At 41.2% G+C, this 18,363-nt stretch overlaps 3 protein-coding genes across 7 annotated transcripts in view; 2 read left to right on the top strand and 1 right to left on the bottom strand.

The window, feature by feature from the left end:
* The window catches only part of wnk4a (WNK lysine deficient protein kinase 4a), a 45,749-nt gene extending 36,928 nt beyond the window's left edge, over positions 1-8,821 (top strand). For all 3 annotated transcript variants that reach the window (XM_010783521.1, XM_010783514.1, XM_010783527.1), the window contains 6 exons: positions 1,619-2,460; positions 2,710-2,797; positions 4,876-5,476; positions 6,052-6,257; positions 6,890-6,984; positions 7,101-8,821. In XM_010783521.1, coding sequence (XP_010781823.1) covers positions 1,619-2,460; positions 2,710-2,797; positions 4,876-5,476; positions 6,052-6,257; positions 6,890-6,984; positions 7,101-7,103 — 1,835 coding nt within the window. In that variant the 3' untranslated portion in view covers positions 7,104-8,821. The remainder of the gene's footprint in view (positions 1-1,618; positions 2,461-2,709; positions 2,798-4,875; positions 5,477-6,051; positions 6,258-6,889; positions 6,985-7,100) is intronic.
* On the bottom strand, positions 8,531-10,323 carry coa3a (cytochrome C oxidase assembly factor 3a). 3 transcript variants are annotated; one of them, XR_799511.1, is made up of 3 exons: positions 10,274-10,292; positions 9,996-10,237; positions 8,531-9,110 (listed from the first exon to the last, which is right to left on the bottom strand). XR_799511.1 is itself a non-coding variant. In XM_010783545.1 (3 exons), the coding sequence occupies exons 2-3, from the start codon at positions 10,189-10,191 to the stop codon at positions 9,007-9,009; spliced, it is 300 nt and encodes a 99-aa protein (XP_010781847.1). In that variant the 5' UTR covers positions 10,192-10,236; positions 10,273-10,289; the 3' UTR covers positions 8,542-9,006. The 3 variants fall into 3 exon arrangements, 2 of the variants coding, with proteins under 2 accessions (XP_010781847.1, XP_010781839.1); XM_010783545.1 differs by having other exon boundaries at positions 8,542-9,110; positions 9,996-10,236; positions 10,273-10,289; XM_010783537.1 differs by having other exon boundaries at positions 8,542-9,110; positions 9,996-10,323.
* A 255-nt stretch (positions 10,324-10,578) lies between these two features.
* On the top strand, positions 10,579-18,113 carry cntd1 (cyclin N-terminal domain containing 1). The gene is made up of 8 exons (XM_010783605.1): positions 10,579-10,747; positions 12,620-12,695; positions 12,783-12,954; positions 13,620-13,782; positions 13,894-14,038; positions 14,602-14,698; positions 14,855-14,935; positions 18,084-18,113. Exons 1-8 carry the CDS (start codon positions 10,579-10,581, stop codon positions 18,111-18,113), a joined length of 933 nt encoding a protein of 310 aa, XP_010781907.1.
* The last annotated feature ends 250 nt before the right edge of the window (positions 18,114-18,363 follow it).

Raw genomic sequence — 18,363 nt, 5'->3', positions numbered from 1 at the left:
CCCCTTCTCAGGGCCCGCTCTTGGTATTGTTCAGACATTCGCATGGCGCCATCCACCATCCCCACACCTCAAAGCTTTCGTCTGTGTCTACTTTGCAGCAGGGCCTCTTGGGTAATTACCTCACCTGAAGGGCGCTTTCTAGCTTTTAGGGGAGCTGTGAATGCTTTCGCTGTAAAAGCATGAGCTCTCCGTCAGTGTTGCGATAGCCGGCCACATCTGTTTACCAGCACAAACTCCTGAAAGAATTTCCAAGAAAGCCTCCTCCCTCCTTCAAAGTCTCCCTCCCCACAGGAGGGGCATTTGAAGTCAATTAAAGAACACACATCCTCCATGTGCCCCCCCGTATTCCAACACTCTGATCCCCCTCTCGTCCTGTGTCCCCTCACTGCTGGACGTACACCGCGTGGTCTCTTGCGAAATGCTTTTTGGCCCCCCGCCACCCTTATAGAGTGTTGCCTAACCTATGTTTCCGTCAGCATGGAAAAACTAGAGGCTTGTTTGCATCATCAGGAACAGGAGGCGGGGTTTATAACTGTGGAGCCATTGTTGAGGGAAATGGCAAATCAATGGATGGGGTTTGGTTATTGGCATCTTCCACTACTCCCTAAGGAGGGATGTCGAAATCCTGACATTAATCGCACAATCAGTCCAATAAAAAAAAAAGTTGTGACCACACATGTGTTCCATTTTAACTCCTCGAAAAACGTCCTCGAACGCTCCATTGATGCTGAATGCCTCACAGCCATGAAGGTCCGGTGTGCAACTGCTCCGGCTTACAAATGCAATTATAGTCGGATACTTTTTTTTTTTTTTTTTAAAGTCTTTGTTCACCATGGAAACCCATTACTTGAAAGCACGGGAAGGATTTCTGCTCCACATGGCGTACATCTTGGCAGGGGGGTGCAGGAAGAATTAAACTGAACAAACCCTGAGGAGAGAGGAAGGAGTCATGTAACTTCTTCCTCTGGATCAATTATTCCAATATTCCACTGTTACAGGGGGGTTCTCATTTAAAACTAGCGCAGACCTCCATCAAGCCCACTGTTCCTGGGATGGTCCCATTTTTCCGAGTTAGGAAGTCGTTCTTCCGAATTTGGAGTTTCATGAGCTTTAAGACGTAATGTGGAAACAACATGAACAATACGAAGAGGATGTGTTGTATTGTATTGCTCAGGGTTTTAAACAACACGTTGATGGCTGTTTCCGAGCTGTTGTTCCAACTTTTTGGGGCGTCACAAGAATTTCACGAGTAAGGGAATAAATAAGCCCCAACACCACATGAATGCAGCACAAGTGTTATCTCGCAATGTTAATGAAAGTGTTCAAGAATTTGCTGTATGATTCGGATACCAACCAACTTTTTATGAGCTCTTCCTTGGCCCATGCAATTCCCTTACACCCATGAAAATAGAGCCAGTAGTTTTTCCAGAACCCTGCTGATAGACAGACAAACCGAGCCAAAAATATAACCTTGTAGGCAGAGGAACTAACACTTATTAGGCTTGAAGTTAGATGTAGACATTAGTTAACCCTTTTAATATGACTTTGCATTGTTATTACCCAATAAACTGACATTAAACATCAAATTAAAACCTTTTTTTAAATCTTTCTCTTCCAGGGTCTCCCGTCCAGTATCAGCAACAGCACCACCACAACCCTGCCTCCCTCCTGCCGCACCACCAGCACTACCACTTACCCTACATGGGCCACAGTCACTTCCCGTTCCAGTACCCGGGCTCTCCAGGTTCCCCCAAGCCAGGCTATCATCCTCCCCTCACACGTGTTGCCAGTAACCCCACATTCTCCTCCGTTACCCCCCCACCCCCCGGATCCCCGAGTCCCCTGAGCGAGACCCCAAGCCCTGGAAGCAATGAAAGTGTCAACATGTCCCCCTCTGGCCCCCAGCACCCCAACATGTGGCCCGCCCACACACAGCCCCTGTTTTCTTTAGCTAATGTCATCTCCATGGCCATGAGCATGGCCCAGTCTTTCATCCCTCCTGGAAACATGCCCACCCAGGGGATGCTCTCCTATCCAGGCTACCCCCAGCAGCTACCTTCTCACATGGCCCCCCAGTCAGGCTACACCTCCATGTACCCCCAAAATTACCAGGCGTCAGCAGAGGCGCATAACTCCACAGCGGGCTTCCAACAACAGAACAATGTCTACCACAGCCCTGAGAATACGCTGCTGATGGAGGGTTATCCTCAAAGCTCTCATCCAGGCTGGCAGTATCCTGTTTCTCCACCTTCCTTGCCTTCCACTCCTCCACCGGTTCCTCAGGAGCTCTCGCAGCAGGTCGGACCCTCCACTCCCCCCAGCATGACCCAGGAGGAAAGTCTTCAGAGTTATATGGCCTCATATTCAGAACTGTCTCCAGTAAAGGCTGAATCACAATCAGAAGTCTCTAGTTCAAACTCAGATCTCTCCCCATCACCCCCAGAGAGCCCAGAAAGCACTGTGAGTCACCTTTAATCCCTTTATTCCCAGTTTCTTTGCCTAAATTAGGTTTTTTAGAGTCTTAAATACCGTTTTGCTCAATTCCTGGATGTGTTTTGTATTATAATTATTGTATATGATCCCATAGATACACATAAATTGAGTGATTACTTCCGAATACACCAAATGCATACAAAATGTAATTTAGTCGTTTCTGAGCCAACACCTTCAAAGCCTCTGGTTCAAACGATGTTTATTCTTCCTGTCTAGTTATCATCCTTCAGCCTTCCTTTGCACGCTGCCATACCTGAGATGAAAACCAGTAGCCCGAAACCAAACGCCTCTTCCTCAGAATCTGGTAAGAACAAATTCTGCACATGTTCTGCTGTTTCTCCTCCTACTAACCAGGAGGCTGGTAGAGCCGGAAAATTACATATATGTTTGTGTTTGCACCCCAAACAAACCCACACACATGCTGGTGTACACACACAGGGTCAAATGTTCCAAGTGTTATTTCTCTGATGCTTTATATGATGCATGAGGTTTAAATTCAGTCGGATCTCGCTGTTACGACCAATTTTCCTTTCGAGTTGTTTTCAGATTCCTCTTTATTTTCTTTGTGCCGTATCCTTGGTGACATTATCACCTATTAGTGGAGTCTCAGGAGCCATTGCGTAACGGCGAGTCTGGATGTAATGTTCCATTGAAAAGGAACACAAACGTAGGTGTGATTGCAGCTCTGCCCTCTGGCGACGACCAATCAGAGAGCAGCTAGGCTCATTACAGGCCTCGCCTCCCATATCCACGCCTGGCTGTGTTTATACCCTCCTCAGAAGCCCACATCCAACAGAGTCCCTCTGTTTCAGTGGGCACTGACCCAAACACCCTCTGTGTTTACTGTAAGAGGGACACTCAGTGGGAGAACTGAGGAACTGCAGGAGATTTACTTAGTTTTAACTCCTTTTGGGGGTGGGGTGGTTAAAGTGCAATATAACCTTGAACCAAAGGAAGATATACTTTAAGAACATATATAAAGAAGATACTAAACATTTTATTAAACAGATATAAAACATTAATTAAACAAATTCATGTATTTCTGGTGTATTTCCCCCAAGATAAATAATAGCATTCTGAGTCTGATTAAAAAACAACTGAATTTATTTTAATTTTCAGCTGACTGGAAAGAGAGTTTAAACAAGATATATTTTCCCTGCTTTTTTCCTCACTTAACAAAACAGTTTTTCAGATTTTTTTTGAATATGTTAAGGCATGGAAAGAAAAGTAAATAAATAAAAAGTAAGATTTTTTAGTGGATGTCAAATAAATCATTACTATGTTTATGAGCCACGTTAAATCTTGCCTAGTTTATGTGAAGGACTAGCACATGGTTATTGAAGTGGTTCGTAATTGGTAGCCAGGTCTGGTGTTATAAGTTTTCTCTTAAAGGTCCCATGTCATGCTTTTCCGGTTATTACCCGTCCCCTTGTGTGTTATGAAGGTTTTTCTGCATGTAAACGGTGTGCAAAGTCACAAAGACTCAAAGTACACCCTGTAGCGAGTAAAACTCTGACACAGAAAATACCTATAAAGTCTATGCTGCCCCGGAACGCCTCGTTGGACATTTTTTTGGACAAAGGTGGTGGACTCATCAGAACAGAGTGGGCGAGCTGACCAATCAGAGCACAGTGGGCTCATAGGGAGGGGGGGGCAGGAGCTCCAACAAGCCGTTTAGGACAGAGAGTGAATACACATACTATACAGAGATGCTGTATGAGAAATCACTGTGATCTTGGAACATTGAACAATGTAAATCTATTCTAGTAGACCTCAACAATGGAATTATGATCAGTAGAAATGGCCATGTCATTGGACCTTTAAAATAAGAGTTTATGTTTCCTGCAGGATTTGAAACCCTGAATTTGCTGCAAAGCGACAACATGTTTGACACACCAGTAAACAAACCTTCAGATATTGTCACTGCTTTCTATTAACCTCTAAAAAGTATATCCAGCAGAAGGGGAAGATTACTACTTTAGGAAAAAAACAGAGTGATACCAAATCACACATGATAGCATTTTAATCAATATGTGGAAGTCAGGGAAGAGTGAGGCTTTGTTCTAATGATTAATCAGCTGTAATCAGATTACAGAACAGTCACTACTGTTCAGCCAATGGTTGGCTGCCTCTCATATAAATTGGCGGTCCAGGAGTAACAGCTTCTTATTCATGGGAACAAGAAGTAAGTAAAGGGAGTGCTACAGTTTAGTAGAAATTCATTTTTAAACAAATCTATTTATTAGACGTAAATGAAGACTTTTTAAAGTATTTGCATACATTGTTGTCGTAAAGGAAACGAGTTATAGGTGAAAATGTTTTTTAAATGCTTGCAGGATTGGTGTATTAACATGAAAACCTTCTTTTTCTCCTGAAATACAGAAGTCCAGTGTGCACCGGTCACTGTGGGGCGATTCCAGGTTTCTCCCAGCATGCACATCCCTGCACCCGCTGCGCCCATAGGTGCCCCACCCGCTACCCCAGCGCCGGCAGACAGCGTCAGCACCCCGTCAGAGAGCAGCACGGAGGAGCAGTGCGAGTCTGAGGCCAGCCTGGGCACCTCCCTCACCATGTCCCCCCCTCACCAACACCCCAACAGAGGGTCCAACCAGGGCGGCCTGCAGGAGGTCGACGGCCTGGTGGGATGGGCTGGGAGCAAGGAGAAGGACAGAGAAGAGGAAGAGGATGAGGAGGTTGAAGTGGAGGAGGTGGTAGGGGAGCGACAGAGGACAAAGAAGAGGTGTCGGAGGAGAGCGTACAGCCTGAGCCTGCTGGGGACGTCTGCGGACAGCGGGCTCTCGGTGGCGGCTGCGGAGGCGGAGGACCGGCTGTGGGACGGAGCGGCAGGGAGCCCGCAGTACAGCAACGCCCTTCACCATCTGTGGACCATGAACTACAACCGCAACAACCCCTACATCAGCAGCGACGACTCGGACAGCGACGACCTGGACATCGTGGAGGAGCTGCAGGAGCTCAGAGACAAGTGAGTGGTGCTAGAAGCAGTTCATTAAAGGAACAGTTCCCCCACAACATCACTGTTTGTATAACAATTAGATCACCCTGTGTGACCTTGAATCCTTGGAGAATATGTTTTCCACCTCCAAGGTGAATAAAGAATCCAAAACTGAGAGATGTCCCAGTAAATGGGTGCCGTGTTTAACAGCAACAGCATGACTATATCAACACATCAGGCATGTGAAAGTTCTCATCAATAATTTAAGGTCACATAGGGTAAGAGGTTGATATGCAAATGATCATATTTGGAGTGAAAAGTATTCCTTTAAAAGAAAGACAACACAGCTTCTGAAATTTCAAATAAGGAAACAAAGGGTTTTGTAGGTGTAAACCAGATAATAAAACAACTGATACTGACTGTTAAAAAATGTAACTTCATGAAACCCCTCAAGAATCCAGTCTTTACACAGGTTTTGTAATTGTTATTACATAATCTAACTTCGTCACATTTCTTCAAGGATTTAAGGCCTACCCGTGTTTACTTATTTAATAACCTAAGGAACCTTCGACCACTAACAGTTGTTACCTTGTGTCCCTGCTCAGACACCTGATGGAGGTGCAGGCCCTGCAGGCGGCCCAGAAGAGAGAGATAGAGGAGCTGTATGAGAGGATGGGGAAGGTGCCCCCCCCGGGCATCGTCTGTCCTGCCACCATGCTGTCCAGCCGGCAGCGCCGCCTGTCCAAGGGGAGCGGCTTCCCCTCGTCCCGCAGGAACAGCCTGCAGCGCCTGGACATTCTGCCCCCCCAAGGTCAGCAGGGATATCCACTCGTATTACCTGGTTTCACAGCCTCTCTGTAGCACAGCAACATTATAATGGTTTATCTTCGTTCTATTATTTTATCAAACAACTGAAGTTCCTAGGAATTTTTGGTGTTCCACTTCCATACCATATTGTACATTTGATAGTATTTGTTATCATTTTTCTCAGCCCTATTTATATAAAAGTATATACAAATGAAAAACTTGTTATTTGACATAGTCTCTGCATAGCTTTGGTGGCCCCTGCTGTTCTCACAGTGTTTTGCAGTGGGGCAAGTCACTTAATTATATAAAGTGCATTTAACTCAGTCAATTCATAGTGTCTTAGGCTTGCTTTGGTCTCATTTTATGCAGCAGAGGGGTTAATATTGGCTTTTAGTATTTGTTTGTACTATTAAGGCTGTCAAATAGAATGCAATAATTCATATTTAAATATAGCATGCCAATAATTAACATATACTGTATAATTGTAGTGATCTCTTATGACCACATTTAGACCACAAAGAATCTGCTTGTACAGTATATATTTCTCCGTCCAACCCCATGAACATTTCTAGGATCCGCTCGTGAACAGCCTTATGTCTGAACGGCTTTTATTATAACACATGTTTGTTCCACCAGGTATCATTAGGAGAAACTCCCTTGGAGGCAGCAGCAGCGGCTCCCAGGATAAACCCAGCAAAGGCGTTACCTTTGCCACTGACATTAGTAGAATGGTGAGTCAAAATTGCATTGATACATTTCAAATGACTTATTATATATATTATTTTCTTAAATGTTACCTAAACAATGTTTATACTTACTTCTTCATATCTTCTTCCTTGTTTCCTAGTAATGAACTCAGCCGAGCACGCTGTGTTTGTGGACTACCTCATCTGAAGTGTGACTGCAGCGGTCAAACCCGTCCTGCAGGTGGATCGCTTCAACACTTTCACTGGCACACCCGTCAGCAAACTGCTTCCCTCTGCCAGTGGTCATTTACCTCAACGTATATATAAAAGAATATATACAAACTTTAATCAGTGATGCTGGATTTAGCCAGGAACTGTAACATCCAGCTTTCAGCCCTCCGTTAGCTCTCGTGAATTTGTTGCAGCTGAAGAACAGAATCACTTCATGTTAAAAATCATTATTGCTTTCTTGTAAATACACGGTTCAGAAAGAAACTAAACTTATTTTCCTGCTTGTCTGATTCACTGCCCTTTATCAATCTGAGCACAGTATTGTGAACCAAATGTGTATTTTTTAAAACATTGTTCCTGTAGTACATCTTCTGATTTCTTTGGTGATAGGATGGCTTATATTTTCCATAATCAGCGTGGAGAAGTTTGACCGCATTCCTGGCATTTTTAGATGTACCGAAATGAATTTTCACATTGTGCAGCAACACAATAAGGCGATATCGATTATATCAATGAACAGTCGTACAACAGTTATAAATGTTGTTGGCATGCTTGTTGGAAAAGCTTTGCAGAAGACTTTAGCAAACACAACATCACACTATGCTTTTCAAGTACCACAGATGGTTTAATTAAAAATGTTTTTTCATTGATGATTTGTGAAAAATCCACCTTAGATTTTAGACTACTGGCTTTCCTGTTGATTGTACATGTGTAAATAGTAGAATGCCTTTATAGATCATGTTTACAAGTAAACTAAACATGGCAACCTTGATTCCTGCTCAAGCAAAAAGCATTGCTTGTTCCCTAGATCAAGCACCTTGTGCACTTTAGTTCAATCATTTTAATGCATTTGTGGATAAAACTGTCAATGAAGAGCTGATATTTTCATATTATTTTTCCACCAGGGAGGTAGAGAATATTTCCAGTTTATGTTTGATCACAGCAACGACGATCTACCCTCCTGCAGTTCTGAATAATTAGTGCATTGTGGGAAATGGAGACATCAGTCCAAGCTGTGAATGCAGTTGCCTTATAAAATATTCACACTGAACTTTTTGGCAGTGAGACACCTGTAAGATTTTCCGAAGTTCATAATATATTTTAAGAAGTTTAAAAAGTTTGAATATAGATATATATTTGTGTTGCTTTCTGAAGCTGCTGCTGTCCTGCCATGCTGAATCTGTGCCTTTCTCTGATGTCTTATTTTATATTTTTACTCTTGAGATTTGGTGGCTAGATCAGACCCCATGTATCAAATGTTGACAAAAAATAAATGCAAATGTAAATACCACGGCTCTTGTCACCTTTACGGCTTCACCCAGTGTCTTGTTCTCTCATAAATAGCTACACAGGCATTGTGTTAAAAGCAAATCATATACATTATATTTTTATTTTACAGATAAGCATTTAATTGACAAATGTTTCAGGTTAATTCATGTCCCTGGTGTTTCTCCGCTGTTAAAAGGCCACTGTAGATTTAACATTAGCTGACTGAAATTTCAGATATTCTCCTTAAAGTGTATACACATCACATGATAAGAGCTGGACACTTGTTCGGTATGGGGTTTATTACTCTACAGTGTGGCCTTATGGGTAACATTTAAGGCCAGTGGATTCTTCCTTTCCACTGACAGGCAAACTTAATCAAAAAGACACAAGTTACAAGTCGGCAACAAAATATCATCTTCACAATCAACAACCAACAAGTCCACTGCCGTCTCAACATGGAAAACAGCCCCCGGCCATGGAATATAAATCAGTGGCTTCAGTGTCCACATAAGTCCCTTGTCTGTTCAGGACACACACACAGTCCAACAGGCAGGCGATGCATGCGTCTCAGTTGGCTCCGGTCTTTGGTCCCTGCAGTCTTGCACGTTTAGCCTCTTCATCCATTTCATCCATTATCTTCTCCTGGGACACTGAGAAAAATGTGTAGCCGTCTAGCAGGGGAGCAAGTGGTTAAGGAAAAATATTTGCCACGTTTGTATGCAATTGCTTGATTTTGATCTGCACTTGGAGAATTGGCCTAATTAAACTCTATAAAATCAAGTATAATTGATTTTTAAAAAAGAGTGAAAATAGTAGCCTACGCAGGACAGGGGAAAAAATGGGGGGTAAAACGTAAAGCATGATAAGACTAGAAGATGGCCATGGTAGATTGATATTATGATAGTAAGTAAATTACATTTTCTATCAGGTCTAACCCTTATGTCTTCATGTCCATTTTCCTTTACTGACAAACATGTGCTTTTAGTTAAGACTGCAGGTAAACAAAATAGGTGTATTATTGATGTCTCGGTGTAAAGTCAACAAGCAGGCATTCGGCAGGCATCTGCCATCAAAAGTACCCACTGACGTATCCGTAGTCGGATACAAGTTAATGTAACACCAGGAAACCATCAAGGAGACCGACCTACCGTGGCTCATCTTCCCTAGCCTGCCTTAATAAAGAAGCTGTAACTTGGGAACATTTAGAGAGTACAGTGACTAACATTTAATGCTTATTAATCAGTTGTTACAAGATTTTAAAGATGCATCACTTAACCTGTAATTTGTTAATAGGCTCATAAACACCTTTCCATTTAAATTACCTGTCATAGCCGACATGGTAGCATCAAAATGAAAGAAAAAAAACTGAGCGCCTTACTAAAAACAAGCTACATCTACAAGCCCATCAAATAATTTAACTCAAAAAAGGACCACATGCTAGCTCATAGCTTTACATTGTGTTATCGAACAACCCTTGGGCTTGGGTAACGTTAGCATGCTAGGCTAACGTTACATAGTTCACCTTGTGTTGACGTTAGTGTGCTTGGCAAGGATACAAATTCCCACAACGATGGCTCCAATGGCGAGTCCCGTCACTACATTTCGAGTCCGTAGCATCTGCGTCTTCTTCTTCAACTGTTCGACCTCTATATGTCGGATAAAATACATTTGTTCTCGAGTAAGACCCGGTTTTGAAATGTCTATCCTTGTTGCAAAGCGAGCACCGGACTCCTGTGGTATCTTGTCAGCCATGTTTGAAGTGAATGGGATTGAATGCAAGGTTGCTTCTCACATCCGTAATACGAGCAGCTGCGTTTCACTGATATACAGGTCTGGAGGCGGGTATTCACTGTTGTGAGTACCCCATCCCTATGTTGTGAGATCAGCGCTCAGCAGCACTAGAGGAGCCACCCAGTACTGCGCAAACGAATTTACGAAACAGAATGGTGTTTCATCCAAATTAGCCCCAACGGCAGTTATATGGTTCCTACCGTTGAATTGGTCCTAGGGTGTGGAATGCGTGTGAATAGCGCCATCTTCCGGGAAATATGAGATAAAGGCCCAATTTATTTTTGGCAACAGTGAACACGTTTCTTGCTATTTACTTGTTTGTAACAGTTTAAGACGAGTGTTAGTACAATGGCGAAACATTTCTTCTGTTCGCCAAGCCAAAGTAAAAATGTTAAGTTTCGAGAAGCTTCTTTTGACCTTCTAACAGATTTCCTTGTTAATCTCAACAAAAAGAACAAAGATAACATCAACAGTTTATCTAAATGTAGCGGAAACTTCAAAGATAAAAGACTAATGGGTAAGTAACTAGCCTATAACCTACCACTGAGAGCTAACATTAGCAGTTTATTATTTAAGAATTTTCGCTTGTTTTAAAACAACTTCATACATTTGTCTACAAAAGCGCTAGTGTTTTATTTAGAAATGTTTGTGTACAACGGTAATTTTGCCGATTTTAAACCAGTATGAGGCAAACGTCAGATATAAAACCGTCATTTTGGAGACGTTTATTCCCCTTTATCACACACAGTTGAGACCATTAGTGTGTAGCTATAACCTCCTTATAGCCAGAGGTGGGAAGTAACTAAGTAGACAAGTACTATACTTAAGCAGAACTGTGAGGTACTTGTACTTGAGTATTTCCATTGTATGCAACTTTATACTTCTACTCCACTACATTTAAAAGGGAAATAATGTAATTGTACTCCACTACATAAACAGCTTTGTATACTTTTGACAAAATGCATCTCCAAAAATTAAACTAGTGGGCTCTGGGTCACAAAAGAGTACAATTATTTAAACATTTTACAAAAAGTGAATCAGAACTTTGTTTGTCTACAACAGTGAAATGCTATTTGATGCAACAATACCATTTAGAAATGTCACATACATATATAAATATACACACATAAAGGCCTTTACTTTTACTTGTTATACTTTAAGTACATTTTGCTGATATTACTTGTGTACTTTAACTTAAGTACGATTTTGAATGCAGGACTTTTACTTGTAATTAATTATTTTGACAACAATGTATTGGTACTTTAAAGTAAAGCATCTAAATACTTGTTCCACCACTGCTTATAGCAAAATAGATGTATTTCCTTTTAACTAAATATTTGTAAGCTGTATTCACTGCTACAGTCGTCTCCACTGTGCTGTGATAAATGAATATATCAAATTCTATGGTCGCTACTGTTTAGCCCACAGTTACTGCACATAAGAACGGCTGTTATTAATATACTAGTTGCCATTCTGTAATTATTTCACCTGAGGCTCAGATTGTCTCATTTTGCAATAGTGTTAATAAATGTGTCAGCAGGTGGGATTGATTAAGCTGTACAGGCCTTCTTCACTGTACCCTGTCATCACACTCTTTTATATGTTACCCTCCTGGTAATGTGAGCCCTGTTATTATAGAAGCCAATTCTCAATACAAAGTCCTCCAGGGAGCAGATTCACCTCGGCAGACTGTACCTCCCAGTGAGGAGGAGCAGATGGAAAGTAGAGGAGTTTTTTTAGCTTTAGACCTATAATAGACCTATGTAATTGAAATGCTGAAATAGAAGTTTTGCATACATTTATGTCAGATATTGCCTCTTTGAAACTGAGTTGAGTCAGATGTTTGCCACCCAGAAGGAAGACAGTATTAAGAACTCTGCATGGTTGCAATTGGTGGTTGTATTCAATGTCTTCTCAGCTGTTTTCACGCAATTCTATATAAGAAAAAAAAAGAATCAATATTAATATTTGTTGTTGTACAATGTTTCCAGGACTTATTTTCCTGTATTTAGTGGACCACCTGAGCCCATTTGTTATTTTACTTTGCGAACGACAAACAATATCTGGAGAGTATTGTCTCGAATTTTATTATTTTGATCTCGTTTTACAAAACAATCTCCAGTGGTGAAAGTACGCTGATTATTTATCCAAATACCAATAAAACACTCTGTTACAAGTAAAAGTGCATTCAAATGTGTCCTCCAGGTAAGTACTCATTACACAAATTGGCCCATTTAGGAACAGAATATGTTAAATCTAGCCGTGGGATCTGAATCCATAATAACACATGATCATTTATAGTATATTTGAGGTATTTCACTGAGTCTGTAAAGTACATAGTTACTAAGTGTATATTTGTTAGTTTTTTTACCCTATACCTTTCTCTCAGAATACATCTTCCTGATAACTAAAGAGCTAAGACTCGACCCGCTGGCTGGATACCATGCCATCGAATTACTCCAAAGGTAATACAGAGCAGCGCAATAGCCTTTCCCCACCACACCCATAATGATATTGGTTTAGCTTTTATTTGAATAACTTATCTCCCCCAGGTTCATGGTGAAGCACCTGACAGATTTGTTGGCCACACCCACACCTCAAGGAGCAGCTGCCGATCAACCCGGAAGTTATGAGGATGCTGTGTTTGAAAAGCTCAAGGAGAAATTCCCCTTCATTGTCTTCACCTGCGTGCAAATAGCAAGCAAACTCTCTTTGCATAGCCATGTAAGTACCATAGATAAATACCCTTATTAAGGGTATCACCAGCCATTACACACATATAATAACACTGGCTCAGAGTATGAGAAAACACTCATTTAGGGAAAACAATCTTTAGACATATGTTTTGTAAAATCAGAACCAGAAGCATAATAAGAAAATACATTTTAAGAGAAAGGGCCAAAAGTATAACTATAATAAAACTATTTAAAAAACTATTATAACATTTAAAATATAGATAGATATTTTTCACAAAACATAAATATGCAAACAAGGAGAGTAATTTAGGACAAAATACTATAACAACATATTTATATATTTAAAAATAAATATGTGAAGTGGAGAGCTGTGCAGATTTAAATAAAAGGTAGGCTTGAACAGAACAGAATTCCATACATTTTGCAAGGTACTACATTACATTACATGTTACTTGTTACTACAGGTGAATATGATAACAACATGTCTAGGCCAATTTAAAACTTCTGTACAATACTTCTGAACTGTAATGTTTAAATATGCAGATGCGGCTTTATCTGAAGGGAACTTTGGTGAATTAAGGGTGTGTGCTAACCCGAACAGTCAAAGTGTAGTCGAATAAACACCTAAATGTGAGTTTTATATTTATCCTTCCAGTATTCTGAAAGACGTTATCGATGCAATCATTCTCCTAGATAATCGACAACAACACTGCAGTGCGCTTTCTGCATTCAGTCGGCCACGATGTTTCCAAGCAGGCTCTCCTGGAGTCAGAGCTGGTGGTCCTCAAAGGGCTGGAATATAAACTAAATGCTACTAACCCTCTGTCATTTGTGGAAATCCTTCTGGAAGTGCTTGGTAAGATATGATTTTTAAACTTAGAGCAACATAGGTGAAGTGTAAGACTGTAAGAAAATCAAATCAAGTCGTATCCATTGAGCAGTGAAAGAGGTGACTAAACTTTCCTAGGACACAATGAGCCGTCCATCCCTGTGGAGCGTCTGCATCTGCTGTGTCAGCACGTTCTCCAGTTCGTCAGCCTGCAGCGGACCGCCATCTTCGACTCGTTGTTAGTGACGACCACTCAGTGTGTGAGCCCTCCCAGAGAACAGAGGTATTACACTGCACTTCGAGAAGCCTTTTCTGATGTTTTTTGAACAGGTGCTCACTGTCATGGTAGAGGGGACAAGCAGCTTGACTGGCAGTTGGTTAGACAACGACCAGCTGAGAACTGTCAGTTGTTTTGGTTTCAAAATGTGTCTTGTGTCATCATGTTTGTCAAAGCTTTCAACCCCCTGCAAATAGAGCTGTTCAATTATGACAGCCTGAAACTCTGGAGTAGTACTGTGCTGTAGATTATGAAGCATGCTGACAACTTTAAAGTTAGTATGGTGAACATGTAAGCAAACATTTTCAATATACACACAGCTCTGTTATTATCTGTAGAAGCAGATATTGGTGAGTTGTTGGTGATTTCTTACTGGAAGTAGCAGCCTGCTGTGGCTAGAACAACTCTATATATTAGCACACTATTCCAAAACATGCTGAAGGTCATTATAAAGTAGGAGAACTCAGAGAGCCAGGTGTTAACTCTGTGGTTTCATCACTACAGCATCCTCATTTGTCAATTAGTCCATTGTTAATGTAAAACATATGGATTGTAACCTCTTTAAACAGAGAGAAGTTTGTGACAGTGACTGAAGACTGCATGCTTCTTGGAGTTGGTGTCATCGCCGTGGCTACGTTCGTCCTCCATAACAGAACATGGGAACAAGTGAAACACTTTTAAAGTTTTAATAGTATTTCAGTGTTTTAAATATGCAACTTGTGGATATAATGTTCAGCCATATCAAAGCAGTAATCTACCTTATCAAAGTTGAGTTAATGCTTATATTGTTTTTGTCAAAGTGGGCTTTCTCATGTGTTTCAGATAGTGGGAGAACTGAGCCACATCACAGGAATCTCAGAAAGGAGCATCAGGGATTTTGCTCATGTGACCTTGATGCACATTGTAACATCCAATTGAGTCTTTACAACACATGTTCACTGAATCCAGCTTTATACTCCTACTGTTTATGTTAGGTTTGATATTAGTTTGTGGAAGTTGTAGAAGAACAACATGTACCTAAGTGTATTGAAATACCTCACGTGATAAAATGGTTCCAAAGAACCCAAAATACAGAGGTCAGTTTACAAAACAAATATCTTAACACATGATATTTTGATAAATGTCATGGATAGTATTAAAATGAATCGTAATACACTGTGTTTCGCCTTGGCTTACATTTACTTTACAACATTGATCCATTCACTTGATTTAGATGCATAGTTGTATATTGTTACAGTAATATTAGTTTGAAAACAGACACGATGTAACAAAAGGAAAAGGAGTCAAGTGTCTGATGACTCTGAGGCAGACCTCGTCCTCTCTCTGAGTCTCGACCTTATTAGTTAGGGAACCATCCCACATATCTTACGTGAAGACAGAATTCATAAAACCCTTTGATCACTAATGTTCATTTCAATTCAATACAGCATATCAATTCATATCAATTTCTTCAATTGTATTTTAACTTCAATTCCACACACCACAGCTTTAATATTTTGTTAGATAATTTGCAGTGCTGTCCTTAACACATCAATATACAAATAGACAAGAAACAGTACAAAGACAAACTGGTGCATACATTAAAATCACAGAACTGTTCAAATATAAGACACAAACTCATTTATTTAAAACTCTGTATAACAAAAAGCTGTAAAACATCAGCTCATAAATGTTCACAAGGTCTCACTATAGTCCGTTACCACGGAGAGGGGGCAGGACTGTGTCATCCTCACTGTTAGTACAGCCCTGAGGGGGGACGATTCAGCTTCATCGTGGGGAGTGTTCTGGACAGCAATGTCCAACTAAAAATAAAGGTGAGATTAAGACAAAAAATGCTCAATAAAAAGATTACATTCATAAAAGTTCCTACTAAAAGGGGCCTTATTATGCTCATCTTCAGGTGTGCCTCTACTGTGACATGTTAACATGCTTTAATGTTCAAAAAGGTATTTTTTCATACTGCCTGTGCTGCAGCACCTCTTCTCCCTCTTAGCTGACCGGCTCTGTTGTGATTTGTGAACAGCTTAGAAATGTCTCGCTGTTTAGCCTGTCACGTACAATGTGTTGGAGTGCAAGCCAATAGAAGTGCAAGTGTTACGTAGTGATGATAGTATGTTGCAGAAGTAAATAAAGGAGAGAAAACTCCCTCTGTAGGGAACTTTGGGGTTTTAGCCTATGCAGACTATTTACACACACCAACAACTATATCAAACACTTCAGGTGAGGGAAAACCCAAAGAAGCATAATAGGGCCCGTTTAGGAGGAGCAGTTAAAAAAAGTGATTCTGTGTCAGTTTACCTTTGGCTTATGTTCCTGATAATACTTGTTAAAGTCAAGTAATTTCGGGTCCAATTTCAGCCAACCCTTACAGAGTTCACATGTTGTGACTGTATAGGGCCCTGTTCCTGAAAAAGTGGATACAGTATGCATTAACGCATTAACCAGGATCACTGAATATATCATATTTTGCGCTTCTTTGGGATAATATTCTTCTTGTTCTGCCATTAGCTTTCTACTCACCCCTCTCGATTCTTGACCTGGTCCATTGCTTCAGGCAGTCGAGGTGAAGGTGGCGCACGCTTCCTCTACACTTGCACGGTGACACCAGTGGGTTTTCTGGTGAAGTGTTGACACCGTGGCAGACCCGACACTGGTCCTCTTCTTCCTCCTCAGTTGACTCATCTGATAACCTTCAGAGAGAAGAAGACAACCACACAATTCATTTCGACAAAATGGTATACCCTTAGCCTTGTATACAAATCTGAATCAAGATGAGACCTTTTTTTTCAATTAAATAAATTAAAAATATTCTGGGGTTACAAATAAGGTTATAAGCTTTTTGTGAAATATTTCCTCAGGTGTGTTGCATAAAGGTTGTTTCTTTGCCTAATTGTTTGCACTAAGTCTTTCACGAAAGTTATTATTTTATATATATAAAATACATTTTAAAGATAGACAGATTTCTTTTTGGGTGTCTCAGGAAAAATGCGTCGTGGTACCATTGTCTCATGTTCAACACACTATTTCAATTTTGGGTCCTTACATCTTTTCGTGGAACGCCTATTAAGGCTTTCTTCTCCTTCTAGAAATGCATCGGGGATTAACACTAAGAGCTCAAAGGGTATTCCTTACAACGTCCTAAGGAAATCCTTTCAAAATGTTTCTAAGGCAGCCTTAAATTAACATTTAAAAATAAAATACAATTTAAAAAAGTAGCACAGGCCTTTAGCTAGGTCCAAACTTCTGCAGTTAGGCAAACATGTTCTACTAAAAAGTATTCATCATACGATCACCTTTTGTTGAGTCTGCATACCGTCTCTTTGATGATATCTCTTAGAGACAGGGGGCTTTGGGCAGCTGTAGCCCCTTCCTGGGCTGCTTGACTTTCTTGAACGTGTTTTTCGTGTGAAGTGTTCTCTTTAATATCAGTAAGCAGCTTCTTATCATCCACAGGCAGATTATTTAGCAGTGCAGAAGTCCCCGGCCTGGCCTCATTGAAAGCCTGCCATGCCGTGGTGTAAGGTTGAAGACCAGGTGGCCTTAATTGATCAACGAGAAAACCGAGGCGTCTATAAAAACAAGCAGGTGTATCTGTTGATGCTAAGTTTGAATAATGAACTCTAGCTGATTTCTCCCAGGAAGCTAATATGTCATCGTCTTCCTCGTCCTCCTCCTCATCCTCCTGCTGCTCCTCCTCGTCCTCCTCCTGCTCCTCCTCGTCCTCGTCCTCAAATTCCCTGGAAAGTGTATCAGCCGGGCACAGATGTGGCACAGCGGTGGTCTCTCCCAGGAAGCCGTCTTGAGTCTCCGTACTGGCGGGGCGCTCACTGTCTATGATCTCCTCAGTGTTTGTTTTGTTACAAAGGCGTTTCATCTTGCTATTTCTCCTGAGGAAGTCTGGGCTTTGTGTTTGCCCGCTTGCCTCCCCCTGGGTGGATCCATTTAATCCTCCGTCTTTAACATGCTCGCACCTGTGCTTGTTGTGAGAGTGCACAAGACTCTCTCCGTTCACTACGCAGAAAGGAGACGCAAGAAAAACACATCACAGCAGATATCAAATAACAGTTCATTAAAAAGTTAGGTGCTTGAGAAAATAAATGTATTCAAGGTACTGTGAGAAATGGACGTATTGCTTAACCACCTGCAGTGTAAAATGTACCCAAGAAAACTTACATCTGGATTCCAGGGGGGACTTTGATGTTGTTGCCAGCTCTGCGGTCAAGTTCTGGGAAACAATGGAGTCAGCTTCAACAAAGTCCATTCTCCCACTAAGGCATGGGCGGCCTGTCTCTAAACAAGCACTTCTCACAGAGCTGCAGGGGGACGACTTC

This window comes from Notothenia coriiceps, unplaced genomic scaffold (assembly GCF_000735185.1).
Source record: "Notothenia coriiceps isolate Sejong01 unplaced genomic scaffold, NC01 NC01_scaffold00000664, whole genome shotgun sequence".
NCBI lineage: Eukaryota > Metazoa > Chordata > Actinopteri > Perciformes > Nototheniidae > Notothenia > Notothenia coriiceps.
Note: the sequence above shows the minus strand (reverse complement) of the source record. Positions and strands in the feature narration are given on the sequence as shown.

Excerpts from the sequence above, each read along its gene's own strand:
- coa3a (XM_010783537.1), bottom strand. The coding sequence starts at position 10,191 with ATGGCTGACAAGATACCACAGGAGTCCGGTGCTCGCTTTGCAACAAGG. Across the intron at positions 9,111-9,995 it reads AGCCATCGTTGTGGGAATTT|ACGGCTACACATTTTTCTCA; the intron begins GTATCCTTGCCA and ends CTCCCCTGCTAG.
- cntd1 (XM_010783605.1), top strand. The coding sequence starts at position 10,579 with ATGGCGAAACATTTCTTCTGTTCGCCAAGCCAAAGTAAAAATGTTAAG. Across the intron at positions 12,955-13,619 it reads AACTCTCTTTGCATAGCCAT|ATAATCGACAACAACACTGC; the intron begins GTAAGTACCATA and ends TCATTCTCCTAG. Across the intron at positions 14,699-14,854 it reads ATAACAGAACATGGGAACAA|ATAGTGGGAGAACTGAGCCA; the intron begins GTGAAACACTTT and ends CATGTGTTTCAG.